The sequence below is a fragment of the Sorex araneus genome, chromosome 3 (genome assembly GCF_027595985.1).
Source record: "Sorex araneus isolate mSorAra2 chromosome 3, mSorAra2.pri, whole genome shotgun sequence".
Taxonomy (NCBI): Eukaryota; Metazoa; Chordata; class Mammalia; order Eulipotyphla; family Soricidae; genus Sorex; species Sorex araneus.
In genome coordinates, this window is record NC_073304.1 from 78,701,158 (window position 1) to 78,720,347 (window position 19,190).

The 19,190-nt window shown below is 41.4% G+C and overlaps 1 protein-coding gene across 6 annotated transcripts in view; it reads right to left on the minus strand.

The window, feature by feature from the left end:
* The window catches only part of RYR3 (ryanodine receptor 3), a 605,205-nt gene that overhangs the window by 65,048 nt on the left and 520,967 nt on the right, over positions 1–19,190 (minus strand). For all 6 annotated transcript variants that reach the window (XM_055132600.1, XM_055132599.1, XM_055132596.1 and 3 more), the window contains exons 66-69: positions 14,172–14,492; positions 10,831–11,071; positions 2,459–2,546; positions 2,261–2,353 (exon numbers count right to left, since the gene is read on the minus strand). In XM_055132600.1, coding sequence (XP_054988575.1) covers positions 2,261–2,353; positions 2,459–2,546; positions 10,831–11,071; positions 14,172–14,492 — 743 coding nt within the window. The remainder of the gene's footprint in view (positions 1–2,260; positions 2,354–2,458; positions 2,547–10,830; positions 11,072–14,171; positions 14,493–19,190) is intronic.

Sequence of the window (19,190 nt, forward strand, 5' to 3'; positions counted from 1 at the left end):
CCACTCAAAGCTGACCAAGGGTAGGACTTAGCTTTCTTTCAGCCTCTTGTCCTATTTATTATTACACTTTGTATCTCAGCTGAGGCTATTGGAAAGTATAAATGTTTGTTCCTATGAGAAAAATGGAAAATATTCTGCAGTATTTAAAGAGCATACTTGCAAAGATTATCCTGTAACTTTGAACTTGTTCCATGTGGCTTGGAAAATTTTGGAATACAATGTCAATGGGAATGAAATGAAAGCATTTTCTCCCATAGTCTAACCTCAGCAAGAGATTAGATGCGCAGATTCTGAATATGACTGTCCTCTGACAAAGCAAACAATCCCTTTCTCATTCAGAAATGTAAATAGGTATAATGGTAGGTTAATTTTTCAGTAGATTAGTTTTGAAATGCCATCCTTTGTCACCTCATCTCTTTCTGCACATAAATGAGTACATGAGTATTTACTTATCACTAGAATATTGTGGTGTCTCTGCCATTTCTTATCTTTTTTTTTGATTCACATTCTATCTCAATCATTTCCATAGCTTTATGCCACCCTTTGGTAATCACAGTGTAAACTAGCTGTGTTAGTTCTGAGTCAAGAACTAACACACCTGAAGCTAAAGATAATATGAAATCTTGTATTTAGTGACTTTCTGTACCTGGAATGGATCCAAGGAGAGTCTGTGATGCTATTAAAAAGAGGTCCAGAGAGTATGAGTCTGGAAAACTCTACCTTATGGTCCTCACATGGGTAGAAAATATTTTTGAAAGGTTAAAATTTAGAAAAAGTCAAATAAAAATGACTTAATGACAAAGTAGTCTCCTTAAGGGTCCCTTGTAGCAAAGATTACTATTGAATATGAATATCTACCCCTGAAAGCTCTACGTTGTGTGTGCACAATTAGTTATAAAATTTCATCTAGAAGATTCTAAATTCGAAGAGTCAATTTTTAGACAGTGGAAGAAGTGTTAGTGTCAACATGGCTAATAGTCGGAAGGGACAGAAAACTCCTGAGTGGGGCTGGAGCGATAGCACAGCAGGTAGGGCGTTTGCCTTGCACGCGGCCGACCCGGGTTCTAATCCCAGCATCCCATATGGTCCCCTGAGCACCGCCAGGGGTAATTCCTGAGTGAAGAGCCAGGAGTAACCCCTGTGCATCTCCGGGTGTGACCAAAAAAAAAAAACAAAACAAAAACAGAAAACTCCTGAGTGATGGGAGCTGACCAGAGCTAGCCTCTCTTGGTGAAGTTTGGGGTACTGAAGTTTTCATTTTTGGGGTCATATAAGGCTCTTGGTCTGCAGCTCCATACACACAGGACTTCTATACCACATAATGGTTTTGAAAGATGCCTCAAAGGCTTTGCTACGAACCCATGGCTATTATTCTCCCAGAACAGATTTTCACTTCTGAGGGGTCGGTCCCTGTGCAAACTCCACCTTCACATTCCTCAAAAGCAGCACTTTTGCCAGCAATGAGAGAGATGCAGATCTCAGGTGTTAGGCAATTTATATTTGATGTACACAGTCAACTCTCAGGAGGCACAATTCTCAGGGAAGAATCCTAACGGCTCAAACCGACATCAATTGAAGTGCCAGCTTTGCCATGTGTGTGCACCTGAAGAAGTGTGTCTGAGAATTCTCTTCAAACAAAACAGCAAAGCCTCATTGCACAGAGTTGACTCGGGAGTCACTGGGAGACCAGTTTTCCTCCTGTATTCCTGTTACTTTTCTCACTACAGCCTTTTTCTTTTTTCCCCCCTTTCTTTTCCTTTTCTAAAATCATACAGATGTCTGGTATGTTTCTTTCAAACATTTCCTGCAGGAAAATGGACAAATGTTTGTGTTTTCTGAATGTAAATCACATGGAAAATAAATAGAAGGCATTAAGAGGTCAGCTCTGCCAAAATAACAGTCAGTGGATACTCCAAAAGATGAAAACAAGTCTTTTGGTACCTTTACTATACAGGAAGTATTTTTTTGTTAAAGTGTCCAAGATCACCTTTAGTTGTAGAGACCTCTCCAATGCCTTAGGCAAATCTTGAAACTTAAAACTTTTGGACATACAAGTAGCTATTTATTTTATTCACAAGATGTAATGACCATGCTTATTTGAGAGCAGTTTCTTCTAGTTCATTCTCAAAGAACAATGGTAGAGACTATCAGGTTTTGTCCTTTGATCTGAAGCAATATAGAGCTAATCCCTTCAGACATCCAAGATACAGAGCTTAGGTCAAGGTGAGAAGGTCTTTGGGATTGATTTCTAAAAACTTACTTTTGACATCTTGCTTTTGCTGTCTCCAGTCAAAAATGCCAAATTATTAATTTCATTCTGAATCACAAAATTCTGCTCTTCCCTCTTGAAGTTCTAAGTGGAGTGGGAAATAAAGATGCAAACATGACAAAGACATATTTTCTCAGGCCTGCCCCTTTCACAGCAGCCTCCGAGTCCAGCACCCACATATGTCCTTACATGAGATTTACACCACAGGATGAAGACCTCTGCCACCATGCGAAAAAGCTGGTCGGAATCAGCATCAGGGCTTTTGAGCCAGTTAGATCTGAATTGAGAAAGAAATGAAAATGCATTGGAATTCAGCACTGATCAAGATAATCGTAACCTACAAATTATATTGATATCAGAGTACACCTCTTTCCAGATAAAATTCAATCTGTGTACAAAGGCAATCTTCAGAGACACTACATATCAATACATTCCTCACTTGCTTAGACAAGAGGCATGTAATTGTTGTCAATGATTTTGAAGGATCTACAATAATCATTTCTGTTTCACCAAAGGATTTGAGGATTATCTCAGAAAACAGATGCCAGATACCAGCATTTCAAAAAAACTCAAAGACAAGTTGTTTTTTTTTAAATTGATGAGGTAATTAAGATTACACTAAGTTGGCAGATAGGTCTCCTTCAACACAGGAAGCTAGAAATTCTAGGAAGGCTTTGGTCACTATCTTGTCTTTGACACTCATCAAGGTGAAGACTCTGTATTCTGGAGAACCCAAAAAATAGTTCAGATCTTATTCCTCTTCTTTTGAAGGCCAGTTTTATAAATGAATTCATAAACCAATGCTTTCCTTTCTCATTTGAAGTGTTAGGGAGAGAGTAAACATCTCCTATGCCCTCTGAAATGACTGGGCAACTCCCTATAAACAGGAATTATTCAGCCCCCCTCCTTGTCACTCTGTCACTAAACCAGGTGAGCTTAAGAAATTTCACAGTGGAAATGAGAAGACTTTTTATAAAAGTTGTCTTGTCTCACACATTTGAATTAAATCACATTTTGAAAGGATTGGGTGAGTTGGCATTTTCAAATATCTGTACTTGAAAGACATATTAGAAGTTAAACTGCCTTTCTTAAGCTAAAGAAATGATCTGAAAATCCCAGCGTCACTTGGTGCAATCAGGATAATAACTGTAAGAAATGAGTTTCCTAAATCCTGAGATGTCAGACTTAATCCCATAGACAGCCTATACTCCTGCCCTGTAGGGGCAAACACCAGGCAAAAATAAGCAAATAAATAAGACTTGAAGATTCCTGAGGACAACACCATTTTTATTTATTTTATTGATATATATTTTTTATTGAGTCACTATGAGATATAGTTACAAGGTTGTTCAGAACTAGGTTTCAGTCATATAATGGTCCAACACCTGTCAAGAACACTTTTAGATGTTTTATCATCTGAAATTCTTACTACCTGGAGTTAAAGCTCAGAGATGTTCTTGTCTAATTGTTGTTTCAATTAACCTCTAATAGCCTCTTCTTAACATGGCAAATACAGAATGTCTACCTGGTCCTTTTCTTTTCTCTCCTGTTTTCCTCTAGAAACAAAATTCCATTTTATTTAGAGTGGTGTAGTGTCCTGCTAAAGAGCACATTACCCAGCCTCCTTTGGCAGTCAGCCATGCTCTGACCAAGGAGCTGGAAGCGGAAATGAGTAGAGAACTCTCAGGGAGAGCCCTCTTAAAAGGTATTAAGTTTCCCTTTTCGCTTTCCCTTGTTGCTTTTCTGGAATGAAAACATGATGATTGTCTGTTGGATAACACTGGATTGCCCTTGCTGCTCTCTCAGGGAGCTTAAGGTTTATTAAACCACTCGCACAACAGTGCAACTGAGGCACACCCAATTCCATCAGGCACTAATAATTTTGTATTGCTTTTCTCTTTCCTTTATGTCATTTGTATGGTTAATTTAGCAATCTCCTTTTTGTATAGACACAGGAAGACAGTTGATGCTATATTATGTAACATGGAAGTTAATTAACTCCAAAATAATATTTATTCCTGGGCATACATATTTACTTGACTTAAACTTCAGTTGCCCTTAGTTCCTAGCATTCCAAGAGTGGGGTCCTGACGAGGGACTGGATGAACCCAGGACAAACTGAGCTACCCTGGCATCAAAATAGACCAGGCCAAGTACCATAATACTTAACTATAAGTTAAGAGCACGGTCATGGACAAACTCTGTCATGATCCAAAAAGAGGTAACTGAATAAGGACCCTTCTAGGGTTAGGAAAGACTAACCTGGTCTGAGTTCTGTGGTCTGGAATATGTAGTGAGATGTCCCCAGGAAGAGCCAAACTTTAAGATTACTATATTTCTTATTGTGCTCATACAAAATGACATTGCTATATTATAAGAAGTAAATTAAATTTACTATAACTATTTAAATGGATTACTAAATATTATAAGAAGTAAATTAAATTTACTATAACTATTTAAATGGATTACTAGCTGAGTAAAGGAGAAAGCAACACACCCTAGATGGAATCCTGCCCTTGAGTGGGGTCTCCTAGTAATCTTGAGTAATCTCTTTAAATGAGATTTTGTCCTTGAGTTAATCTCCTGCAGGAGTGGCCTCTCTTTGCTGTTATGATAATGTTCAACCCCACCTTTGTATCCCCACCCTCCCTGATTTCTATATAACTATTCTGTAAGGGGTAAGAACGGAATGGAACAGAACAGGACAGATGAATAGAACAGAAGACCAGAATAACAGGACAGAAGAAGAGAACAGAACAGAAGAATGAGATTAGACATTGGGGAAGGAAACCAGAACTACTCTGGAATGAGACTTTAGGACTGGACTCTGGGAAGAAGATGCTGAGAAGGAGATGAAGACTAGATGCTGAAGACTAGATGTTGAGGAAGAGAAGGTCGATGATGAGATGTTGAAGACAAGGAGGAGAACTGAGAGTTTGGAGACTTTGAGGTCTGCAAGGAGACTAGGATGATGGGACTTTGATGATCGGGACTATGGCCAAAACAATGACTATGACTATGCCATAAAGGGAGAGATCAGACGATGCTGGGGAGGACAGAGAAATAAACTGACTACCAACTAGCCTGGGGCCTGGTTCCTATTCCTCCATTTGCCCTTTCCCCAGTCCTTTGCCCGTCGTTTGGTCTGGGGAGGTGGCTCTTGGCCACCGAATGTCCTTGTGCATGGGTCCACTATTGAAACACCTGCAACCCTTTTCTTCTTTTATTATTTGAAACTTACATTTATCTATCAAAAACAATATGGAAATTTCTCAAAAAGTTAGAATCACACCAGCAATCCCATTTTTTGATACTCACCCCTAGAACACAAAAACATTAACTCAAAAAGATATATATATATATATATATATATATGCACACCCATATACATTGCTGCTCTTAGTAAAAATAGACTGGATAGGGAAACTACCCAAATGTCCAATGACAGATGAGTGAAGCTGAGGTATATTTACACAGCAGGATATTACACAACTAGAAGAACAAATGAAGCCTTGTGGTTTGCTGAAACAGGACGGAACTGGAGGGCATCATGTGCAGTGAAATATGACACAGGGAAGACAGATGACCTCACTGTTCTGTAGAATAAAGAGAAACAAAACAATGAAACAGACAATATAGAATGAGGACACACCTTGGCATTTGACAGCAGAATAGAGATTACTAAACTGAGAAGGATGGTGGAAAATACAGGAGACTAGGAATGATGGTGGTGGTGAAGATGCAGTAATATTTCTACATCTGAACCATAAAAGTTAACACTGTTGTTAACCATGTTACCTAAACTACAATAAAAATTCAAAATTAAAGGAAGAAAAAAGAAAACAAGATGGATCTCACTCAAATTGACATCATATCATTAAGCCATTTTGGAAACGGAAAAAAGAAGAGTCAAAGGAGTAAAGGTCTCAAATGAGGGACGATCCTACTGGCCCTGGATTGGAGATCTTCAGGTTTGCTTTATGGGTAGGATTCCACTTCTAATTTGTTGAAGCCTTTATAATCAGGAATTCATTACTAGAAGTCAAATGCAGTTCAAATTTGACACTTGAGGTTGGCAATGCTTTTCTGAGTTCTCTCATGTTGATTTTATGGGAGCAATTCTTCAGGTTCAGGTGTCACATTTTATCAGAACTTCAGCTGTTCATTCTTCAGTTCTTTGGTTTAAATGAGCATTGCAGATTCACACCATGCTCTTTACGGGGAAGACTAGGGAGGCCATCTCCTATGCTGCCAAAGAAAAGGACAGGCACGAGGAGTAGAGGAGCAGGAGCATCAAAAATAGCATCACAGTGAACATTTCCTCTCAAGAGAAGAGAACTAAAGGAGAAGGAAAACCATTTTGATCCCTTTGCCCCGATGTGGAATGCAGCTTCTGCTAAATGCCTTTAATTTTCATCACTCTTCTTGTGAGCTGTAATTCTTTACCTCTAGTGAGCTCCTTTCTTCGGGTTCAGAGTGATGGTTGTGTATGAAGAACAACCCATCAAATGCTCTTCCCTGGGCACACAAACTGCAAACAGGTCGAGGCAGTATATGCAAAAGAATGGAAGATGCTGACCTGAGTGAAGTCTCTTACTTACCCACCACCTTTCTACCCACAAAGGGGGTGCCCAGGCTCTCCTCCCAGCTGTCAGTCGTCTTTGCAATTTGAGATCTTGCTCCATCTCTTAATCTTTTGGGAGACACTTGACTGATCTGTGGATCTCTTATTATATGCACCATTGGCTGACAAGAGGCAGTTGGATAAAGCAAGACTGGGTTGGGTTTAGAATGATGGTCAATGGGGCTGAGAGTTGGAACAACCCATGTGGATGAAATGACTGAGCACATTAAATGAGAAAGGTGTGAGAAAATCATGGGTAAATGATATGGGTTAAAAAAAACACACAACATGATACTTTCCATGTTGATTCACTTATATGCAAATTTCATGACTTCATGCTTTCTAATGAGTCAGAAAGAAAGAGACAGACATAGAAAGATTGCACTCATATGTGGAATATAGTGTAGCAGGGAGGTACGAGCTAGCAATGATGCAACTTCTGGCAGAAATTTCTCTGGACTCAGTTACTAAAATACTAAAATACAGAAATCCAAATGAGGCCATACGACGTCATATCTCTTCATTCTCAGCAATGGAAAACAAATTATAAAATGCTTTCTTTCCAGCAGGTCTGACTTTGGGGGGAGGAACTCCAAACAATAGTGAGTTTTTTTTGAAATATTGAATGTAATCAAAGTAAAGAGAAAGTAAAGTGAAATGTATCAGCTACACAGGCGGGGTGGGGGGCTGGGGGGCGGGGGGGAGGTTTACTGTGGTTCTTGGTGGTGGAATATGGGCACTGGTGAAGGAATGGGTGTTTGAGCATTGTGTAACTGGGACTTGAGCCTGAAAAAGCTTTGTAACTTTCCACATGGTGATTCAATTAAAAAAATTAAATTAAAAAAAATTTAAAAACACACAAAACAACACCCATGAGGTTTTGAAAAAGTAAAGCCACACTTCTCTGCTCACTATCAGGTTAAAGAGCATATCTCACCCTTGTTCCAAAGCTGCTGGAGAGTGGGGCTGGAGAGACAGTATAGCAGGTAGGATGGTAGAGTGTTTGCCTTGCATGAGGCAGACATGAGTTTGATCTCTGGTCCACTCCATAGTCCCCTAAGCCTGAGAAAAGTGATCTCTGATCTCAGAACCAGAAGTAAGCCCTGAGCACTGCTGGGTGTAGCCCCCAAACAAAAAAACCCAAATGCCTGGAGAGGACGTAGTCCAGGATAATAAACACCTAGGATTTACTGGTGTTTACCCCCCAACAATTTAAAAGACTTTTTAAAAGTCTCAAATTGTGCTAAAGTCACTCATTTCTGTTTGATTTTCTATAAAGGAGGATGAACAGCTGTTGATTCTTGTGGGGAGATTTGTTTAACACAGGTTGGTGTCTGGCTCCCAGAAAGAGGAGACATGGATTCAATCTGCCCTGTTCTGATTACTCCAAACTCAAAGCTCCCCTATAATTATGGGACCAGCTTCAAGGTAAACACTGAACACTGACCAACAGAAATATCCCTTCAGAAGTGTTCCAGATGGTGAAAAACTTGAAATGCTGCCACTGCATGGCAGAAAGAAGTATAAAGGTTTACTAGGATGAGGTCAAGCGGAGAAGAGGAAAAGATAATGTGGCCTTTTCAATATTTAAACAGCTGCCATAGAGAGATTGGAGTCATTTTGTGTAGCACTAAAGGGCAAAATCAGAACTAATGGATAGGAATCACAGAATTGAGCTCAAAATGGTTCAGACTGAAACGAAGACGGGAGTGACTATATGGCAAGGCTGAGTCTGTTGTCTCTGATGGAGGTGGAGAATCAAGAGACATGAAATACAATGGTAGGAAGAAGGGGGGCTTTACTCATCCAGAGGTAAGAAGGTATAAACTCTGATGTTTCTGCCAACTCCACAATGCCATAATTGGAAACCCACTAATTTGGGGCGTGGGTGGTGAAGAAAGGAGCTAAGAAGCAAAAGGCACACACACAAGGAGGAAGTATTTCAAAACAAGACTCAAATGATCATAATGCTTCCTGTGCTGAAAAGTGGGAATGAATGAATTAATGATGATCTCAAAGACTCTCTGACATTGCCATTTTTAGCAACTGTCAAACATGGTGTAAGTGGAACATATTCTATCTTGGGGTTTGATCATCAATAGTGACAAATGCAACTAAAGAGCTATTCTAGGAGCAAACTTACTCTATACTTCCCTTTTAGTGCTCTTCTCAACTCTGAAAACGCCTTCTTTAAACTGGGATACAATTATGCTATCATAAGTGACTGATAGGACAATTCTATTTAAGTAGAGTTTTCCTATATGTATATATATCATTATATATTCACACACCATGTAAATATACATTTATATATATCTACACATATCATAGTAAATTATTTGAAATATCAAATACAACCTACCTTGTAAAATAAATGCAATTTGGGGGAATATTTAGACCTATTTCTTACATATGATGTACAGCTCAGAAAATTAGCAATGTTCTGACATTTCTAAGTCCTTTCGACATTTACAGTGAAATATATTTAAATTAAACTTTCCCCAGATTAAAAATTTTTTATCTGTAAACTTTAAGAGGGCATGGTAAAATAAAACTGTGCATTTCATATTTGCCACCAACAATCCTTTGTCCCTTTGCTTGCTTTCAGATGTTATCCCACATATTCACTTCTCTCATTGTCTAGTCTTGGCAAATGACTCCCTTATACACCTTCTACTCCTTAGCCCATTTTCCTTTTTCAAATTCTCTTTACAAATCCCCATTCCTGGTTAAATAAGACTTGTCCTGCTCTGGAATTGTTCTTGGTGGCTGAACTGACTGGAGAGAAAAAGACAGCCTGCTGGTGAGTCTCACTTTAAATTTTTCATCACATGTAACACCTGAGCTCTTTACCTTGCTTGGCATTACCTGGTTCATCTACTCTTTTACTCTCCATAGATGTGTGCTCATTCCTTCTCTCCATCCCTCAATCTCTAAGTTCCCCTCCATTCTCAGTCTACCTCGCTTCTTACTTGTAAATTGAAGCAAAAAGCAAAGAACCCTTATAAACTCCTCTTTCTTTATGTCTATGTGGAAATGTATAAGTAAGCCTCAGTGTCCATGCTTGTGTAAAAATACACACCTCTATACACACATATGTCTCTATCAGTATCAGTGTTCTGAGCACAGACTGACCCTTTGCCTGCTCCAAAACATCACCTTGAAAATCTTCCCCCTTGGGAGAGGGAGAGAAGGAAAGTGCCTGCCATAGAGCCATAGACGCAAGCTGGGGAGGTAGGGGGTGGTGGTGTGGGTGGTGGTGGGTGGGAAACTGGGGTCATTGGTGGTGGAAAATGGACACTGGTGGAGCGAGGGGTGTTGGGTCATTGTATGACTGAAACCCGATCATGAGCAGCTTTGTAACTGTGTATCTCATGGTGACTCAATTAAAAAAATAAAAACTTAAAAAATAATTTTCCCTCTCAGGTTGGTGAGATTACTAAAAACATTTTCCTGCATGTAGGAGGTCTGGATTTGATTGATGGCACCACTGGGAATGACTCCTGAACACTGAGCCTGGCACCTAAGCACCACCAGGTGTGGCCCCTCAGACCAAAACAAGACTTCTCTCTCACTTTTACACACATTATCTACTGGTCATTTCCATAACTGAAGAAACAAGCTAACAAATTTCCCCTCTTGAAAAACCTCCTTGTGACACCACTTCAGAAAAGCTGGCGGGCGGGATAAGTCACTGTTGCCCTTATTGGACCAGTTTATTTTCATAAGCTAAGGAAGGGAGGGTTGGCCATGCCTTTGCATGTACAGAATCATTGCTCAGGGAAGGCACTGCCCAGACATCTTATACAGGAACTGGGTGGAAGAGGTGGTGATGCTAGGGGTGAGAGCTCTAGATGTGATCTCCCTTACTCTACCTGCAGCATAACCCGCGTCACTGTACCATCCTATGACGAGGCTTCCCCACTTTGCCCTGTACCTGTTATTGTCCACATAGCGGATCAGCATGGGGTAGAAAGCGTAGAGGTCCCGGCAGAGCACTGCGAACTCATCCAGGATGAGCAGCTCTGCCTCCTGAGTGTCCCCTTTGCTATCTGCTTTCAGCTGTTCTTCCTCCTGCACGGTCTTGACAGCCTTTTTCTTCAGCTTCTCCAGAGTTGGGATAAAGTGGCTTCTGAGCAGGTCAGGCCTGGCTTTGCTGATGATCGGCTGGGCGTACACTGTGTTCACAAACAAATGGACTCTCATTTTATTTATTTATTTATTTATGGCTTTTTGGGTCATACTCGGCAATGCACAGGGATTACTCCTGGCTCATGCTTTCAGGAATTACTCCTGACGGTGCTCAGGGGACCATATGGGATGCTGGGAATAGAACCTGGGTTGACTGTGTGCAAGACAAATGCCCTACCCGCTGTGCTATTGCTCCAGCCCCGGGACTCTCATTTTATATGACAACTGACCAAAGGCAAGATGTGAAGATGGGAGGCAAGGCTGTGAAAATCCCATCAACTCAGAAGGGTATTTGCCATTGCTCCCTTCTTGAGGGAAGAAGGGAGCACTCTACTTGAGGGAAGTTTATCAGAGTGGCTCCAGGGCAGGGGGTCATGGAAGAAAGGGTAGCAGACTATAGGTAATTAGCCAGAAACAAAATGTCTCCTGTTCTTCTGCCTCTCCTGTTCTTCTGCTGGTCACAGGACCTTTCGCCACCATTGAACCCCAAATGGCATTTGTCATACCTCTGTGCTCCTGGAAACAGACTAGCTTGCATCATTTTATAGTACATTCATATAGGGTTGGTCTCATAGTGCATATCAAGCGGCACTACACTGGGCCAAGAGTAGATAGTCAACATGTGCTTCCTCTGTTTGACAGAGAATATGGTTGATAAAAACACAGGAACTCAACCACAGTTCAGCACGTGAGGATTTCTAACTTATTGCCTGGAGGCTCCTCTGGGCCCGAAGGAAGGAAGGAAGGAAGGAAGGAAGGAAGGAAGGAAGGAAGGAAGGAAGGAAGGAAGGAAGGAAGGAAGGAAGGAAGGAAGGAAGGAAGGAAGGAAGGAAGGAAGGAAGGAAGGAAGGAAGGAAGGAAGGAAGGAAGGAAGGAAGGAAGGAAGGGAAATTCTTCTGAGCTAAAATGACTAAAATGGCGTGGCAGAGAGGGCTTGGATGGGAAGGTGGGTAGGAGAGAGTGGACACTAGGAGTCAAAGTACAAAAGCCACCAGTGATTTGTGGGAGTAAGATTTTTGCCTTCTTTAAAGAGAGGGTAGAGTAAATCCTGGCATGGAGCTGCCCCCAGTTTGATCCCTGGCACCATATGGACCCCTGAGCAAGGCTGGGTGCAGACCTGGTGGCCCATGAGCCTTGCTGGCATGGCCCAGGGAAACCTCAGCACTGTAGGGAGTTGCACTGTGTCCTAAGCTCCTTCTCACTAGAACCAGTGGCGCAGCTGGCTGAGAATCACCAGGAGAGGCCCTGGGCCCTCTGAGCACCAGATATAACACACCCTACCCTCCCAAAATAGATTCTGACAAATATTCTATCAGTTTCATTTATAATAAAGAATTAGTGAAATAGAATCAACAAAGGGTCACAAACCAATTACAATACACAGCACATATTTCAAAGTTTCTTGAAGGCAAGGCCATTTTAATTGGCACAGCCTACATTTTAGCACCTTTCCTTTTTAATCTCACTGTAAGTTTTGTTTTTCCTGTAATTAGAAAAAAAAGATGTTTTTGAAAGACAAGGCAAATAGAGAGCGCTGCTGAGATGCACCAGAGGGCCTAAAGACTTTTATCCTGCTGGGAGCTTGTGCTTCACACTCCTTTCTTCACAGAGCATCTGGGTTTGGGGGTGGAATAAAATGGAGATTGCAGATATCGGTGATTTGGGTTCACTTCAGTCATCAGGAACTAAGGGACCTGACAGCAACCTTTTGGTCACAGGCCAAGACTCAGGAGCTGTGACACTTTTCCATGCTGTCCATTTTTTTTTTCTTTTTGGGTCACACTCAGTGATGCACAGGGTTACTCCTGGCTTTGAACTCAGGAATTACTCCTGGCAGTACTTGGGGGACCATATGGGATGCTGGGAATCAAACCTGGGTCAGCTGCGTGCAAGGCAAATGCCCTACCCACTGTGCTATCGCTCCAGCCCCACATGCTGTCCTTTTCAGGAACCAATCCTCTGATCCCTTTTCCCCCATTTAATCCAGATAAAAAAATCAGAGCTCATTAACAACCTGCTTAAGGGTTAACCATATTCTAGGGCTTATAGATGAGAAAGGAACATCAAATTGGTTCACGCACATGTTCACAGAGGCTTATCTAGAGCCATCAACACCCTAAATATTGAGTATTTCATCCCAGTTTTCTTTTTTGGGGGGAGAGGCATACTCAATGGTGTTCAGGGCTTACTCCTGGTTCTATGCTCAGGAATAACTTCCTGCAGGGCTCATGGAACCATTTGGGGATCTAACCTGGGTTAGCTGTATTCAAGGTAAGTGCCCTACCTGCTGTATTATCACTCTGGCCCTGCCAATTCTTTGCTGAGAAAGTGGGTAGAACCTTTTCTTCCTTGCTGATAGAACAATGTGTACTTGTTTGTCCAGGGAGATCAATACCTAGGATTGGGGCAGCTGTTCCCTTTCACCTCTCTACCTTGTTTCATGATGCAGCATATTTTATGGGTGAGACTATGAAGGTGTCTTTCTAAATCATAAGTCTCTCAAAGGCAATGGTGTTGCCTTAGCCTTCACTGCCTTTCACTTACAAGGATATTCAAATCCATGATTTCCTGGCCGTGGAAGGTAAATTTAATCATTTCCTAAGTCTTTCCTTTGTGGGGTCGGTGCCACACCTGTTGGTGCTTCTTAAGTAACTGAAGGCAATGAACATCTGAGCCAGCCAGAGCTTATCAATAAGGGCTTCTGGAGATCTGAGGAGCCAGTATTAGTTGGGGGATCAGAGCAAGAGCATTTTAAAGGGGGTGATCTACAAGGGAGGGAGTCCATTAAGTTACTGTTAAATAACTGGTGGTAGGAAGCATCATTTCTTTCTTTTGGGAATGAGCACACCTAGCTGTGCTCAGGGTTGACTTCTGACTCTGCTCAGGAATCACTCCTGGCAGTGCTCAGAGGCTCACATGGGATGCCAGAGATTAAACCCGGGTCGCTTGCATGCAAGACAAGTACCCTACCCTCTGTACTATTGCTCTGGTCTTGGAATAATTTCTTTAAACTAGAGTAGGAGATGAACAGAGAGCCCAGCTTCTTAGTACAGACCTTGAGCCAGGAGAACAGTCCCCCTATGGTACCTGCGATTCGCTTCATCCAGGAGGCCTCGTCGATGCCCAGGTTGTTGTTGATGATTTTCAGAATGTTGCCCAGGATAACACTGAGGTGTTCAGAGGTGACCTTGGTGCACCAGGGCCCTGTGCTGGGGGGCTGGTGCTCAGGCCCCCGCTCCCACCAGTAGGACAGGTAGTTGCAGAGCATGGGCAAGATCACCTCAATGACGTGGGGCATCTCTGTGTACCGGGCCCCCGACTCGGCCAGTGTGTTGATTTCCTTCATCAGGCCTTCCAGATGTGGGATGTCAGGACACATCTCCTCTGCTGTGTCTGGCATCCCCAGGACTGACCGGGATGACACAGGGAGGAAAAAAAAAACGGTCATTAATTCAAAAGCATAAATGGTACACCCCTCTCTCTGCTCCTGTGGCCTGGAGAGGTAAGTTCCCACTCCCAGCATCATGGCTGAAGGCACGTGAATGTGGGGGAGATGCCAATTTCCTGCTGGTCCTGGGAAGCTGCAGCTTCTGAGGGCTGCATGATTGTCCTCGAAGTCAAATGAGGTTAAAACAGTCCAGCATGAGATTGAAGGAGCATCACTGAGAGATACCGTGAAGAGACATTTCATACAGCTTTGGGAGGGGGGCATAAAAAGACAGCCTCATGATTTTTTTCCCCAGAGCCCCATGCTACTCCCATCCTCAGCCCCTGACCTGATTGGATTCACTGCAAAAAAGGCAGCACCAGGAGGTGAAAAGCAACTCAGATGTGCTTAGTTGTCAATTCATGATTCAATCACCAGGACCATAGGTGTCCTGGAAAACCTGTCTTATTAAACAGCCCTTCAGCAGGTCCAGAGACAATGAATCATGTTTTCCCTCTGTCTGAAATTTGGGAGGTGCAGGGCTGGAGAAGAAGACTATTTCTGCTTTCATAACAGAAACCAAGATGACCTGCCAAGGCCTCCTATCAATCAACTTCAACTTTTTTTGTTTCGGAAGGCTTACGTGCAAGGAAGCACAAGCTAGTCCTTTTTCCTCACACCAAAGGCCGAGGTCGCTTCACTGAACAAAAACAGGATGAAGTGGCAACCGACAGGGATCAATATTAAACGGAGGAAGGTTGTCAGATACAAGAATCACAGACAGAAGCATCCGGGAGATAGCTTTCTTGTTCTCCCTACAGGACACTCTTTCCCATAGGATAGGAGGCGAGAGAAGAGGTGAGAAGATAACAAAGGCTTTAGGTGAGGGGATGTGGGCCTGTTGAGAAAGCAGCAGTGGCCCAGAGCTTGGCAGGAGTCCTTCCTGAGCTCACAATCACTACCCAAACCATAACTTTCATTGGAAGTTTTGAAGAAACTGTTTATGATGTTAAGAATCAAAAGCAAAAGTTCTCCTGGCAAAGCAGAAAATGTCTAATGAAAAATATTTTGTGTTTAGTGAACTGGATTTGGGTTGCAGGCCCTTTACCACTGGGACCCCTGCTGGTTTCTCTCTTCTGGAGACTTCATGACCATGGGAACTGAAGGGCTAGTAAGAGGCCAGATCAAAAGGTTGGATCAAATTCTTTGACCTTTTGAAATTGGAATATTTGCCAATTGAAAGGGTCTATTTTGACTTCTTCCAGGATAGAGCTGGAGTAGATACATGGAATAATCCTGGCTACCTGGAGCACAATGCCACCTCAACTGAGGTAATTGTTGGATGGCATGTAACACAAGAAGATGTCATGGAGGAGTCTCCCTACTATGGACAGACTCATAAAGCCCTAAAACCTTTTCCCTAAGATTTTGTTCTTGTTGCTGTAAGAATACAGAAGCAGGATTAAGATCTCTTCTTTGGAACTCACAAGTGGAACACGATTTTTTTAAACTCAGATAATTCAGGTCTTGGCAAGATTCTTGTGAGAAAGAACCCCTCAAGCACTGTTGGTGGAAATGTTATCTGGTTCAGTCTCAATGAAAAGAAATATGGAGATGTCTCAAAAAAACAGGAATAGAATTCTCAGCCGTACCACTTTTTGGTATCTCCCAAGTACAAGACACTAATTCAAAAGGATATATACACACCTATATTTATTACAGAGTTTAGTACAATAGCCAAGATATGGAAACAACGTGAATGCCCTTGTTTACAAAAAAAAACAAGGCTCTGATATAAACACCACAGAATATTATGCAGCTCTAAGTAAGAACAGAACCATATCATTTGCTGTGACACAGGTGGAACTAGAGGATATGCTGAGTGAGCTCAGTTGGAAGGAAAGGGATAATCTTCTGTATGAAAATGATCTCTTATATGAGAATAAGAATAAGAATAATCTCTTATATGGGAATGACCTCTCTCCTATAGTAGGACTTAAAGATACACGCATGGCAGCAACGAGGGGCAAAAGGCAACACAACAGAAGAACTGATCTACACTACACAGTTTGTGGGGGAGTCGTATGAAAGGGAGGGACATTGAGTTTTTTGGGAGATGGCAGTGGGTACACTGGTGATGGGTGTGGTGTTGAACTTATGTACACTGGGAGCTGTCATTAATAGTATTTTAAATCACAGAACTTCAATCGATAAAAAAGGTTAAAATATTTTGACTATAATAAAAAAGAAAAAGAAAGTTCAGGTAATTCAGAAGGACTAGTAGCATGAAAACCAGAGAATGTTGAATTTCTGTGATTTATAAAGGAAGGGGTTTATGTGGCAGATATGGTCCACTGCTGGGGATGGTCATTTGCAGAGAACAATATCAGCTGTCATATAAGTGACAAAAGTTTATATATACTTGTTGTACTTTTATAAGTGAAAAGGCTCAAATATGTGTGTTTGAATGTCACACTGGCAATACTTCATCAAAGACACTTTTTCTTTCATCTAAGAAAAACCCAAAGTTGTTGAAGGCTATTGCCCTGGAATCATTGCAATGACCTTTAGAAGTTATTTATATGTAATTGGTCTTTTAGTGGAAAAACAATGAGATTCAGATGGTGTTTTGTACTTCAAAGACCACATGATAACCTGTATAATGATGGCTGCTGAATTATTGATACCTAAAAAACATTTCCTGCTTATACCTGTTAGAATCAGATACAAGACAGAGGGAATCATTATAAAACACCGTCCTTGCAGCTTTGATGATTAACTGTTTTCAGCCACTAATCCAAAGACTGGAACTCTTCTATAGCCGTAGAAAGGCTGAAAACCACTGGTCTGCTGCTGTGATGGTTATTAACTGGTCTTTGAATGAGAACTCAGCCAGGTGCTGACTCTCACGTGTGAAAGATGGTTGAAAACCATGATTCTCGATTAAGGATTCCCCACATTGGATCCTCCTACTAGCAGTTGCGATTTTACCTTGAAACTCATTATATTCACTGGGAGGCCTGAGTTAAAACGGCAAGTTTCAAGTTTCTCTAGAAACTTGTTAGGATCTGACACTGAATCAGAAGTTCTAGAACTAGGACTCAGAAATCTCTATTTTAAGTCTTCTGAGTGGTTGCAGTATATGCTAGTGTTTGGGAATCACTGAATTAGAGTCTAAACAACTAACTCTTCCATCAAGAAGATGGCATTTCTTTTGTGTTTTTTGGCGTGTACACCCAGAAATATTTGAGGGCTATTCCTGGTAGGGGGAAAAGCCTCTTACTCCCCAGGGGGACTGAGCCTGGGGCTCCCCCTGCAAAGTATGCACTCCAGCCCTTTGTGTTCTCTCCCCAGCCCCATCCACCTTTTTGCAGCAGGATCAGATAACATACCTGGTAGCTAGATTTCCTCTCTGATAGATTTTTTCCTAATAAGGGTGTAGAAAGTCAACTGGCTGGCTCCTAGGATATTTTGGCCAATCTAATATTCTGTCTATAGATCTTTGCTACAGTAACACAAGATTTATTTAGCTTTGAATAAAACTATGATAATAATATTATAGTAATGGTATTATACCTATTCTAGGCACATGCTAATTATTATTTTTTTATGAGTCAGGAGATGCTTCAGGATGTTACAGAGTTACTAGATGTGTAATTGCTGGAAAAATGCCAAGTGTTAACTAATAGAAAATTCCAATTGATTAAAGGCTTGATAAACCACATTATGTTGTATTTTTAAAGTAAGGGCCTATATAATTTATCACCTTATACATTCTTACCATTCCTTAGCCCTCAGATCGCCCACTTAGAATCATGAGTAAAGTGTGTACCTTCAGAGAATGCAGTAAGCCATTAGTCATTCTCTGGAAAGTTGTTCCAAGCAATCCAAGCAGAATATATCACAGTCATATACATGTGTTTTTAAAATTATTAATGTTGTGGGCATCACAACCACTGGCTGGGGGGGTCCAGGCCATACCCTATGGTAGGGGAGCCTATGGATCAGGTACTAATGCAAAGGCTCATGCATGTAAGGCAAGTACTCTAACACTTGAGCCACATATCCAACCCTACCCATGAAGTCTTTTTTTTTTTTTTTTAACAAAATTTGTGTTTTTAAAGTGGTGTTGGGGATTGAACTAATATCCCACATATGTGCATCTCCTAGGATGTACCTTTGAGTTACACCCGGTCCTGTGCATTCTACTTTTTAAAGAGGCATAAACATGGTACGCAGTCACTCTCTACAGATAAACTGAATAATGAAAAGCAGGAGCTTGGGGACTCAGCACTGTGAAGTATGTCTAAACACAACTTTGTCTCTCTTCATTCTTGTGGAGAATGTCATGACTGATAATTTTATTTTTATAAATGCCTTATTAAATCAATGAAAAAGCATGTGAGAAGGAACATTTTTTCCCCCAAAGGTCTTGAGACCAATAAAATAATTACTGTCTCCCTCCCAAAGCCAATAGTCTTTAAACAGCACCACCCCGGTGATGAAAAAAATAGTTCTATGAGCACTAGTTGGCATCAACAGAAAGAATTTACAAAACCTGAAGAGAGCAAAGTCTCAACTCTTTGGGTTATAGAACTGAGGACATTTAGAGCTAAGGCGTGCTTCCACTGGGTGGGTAAAGGGGAGAAGCAGGAGCTGAAAAACAAAAACGATGGCAA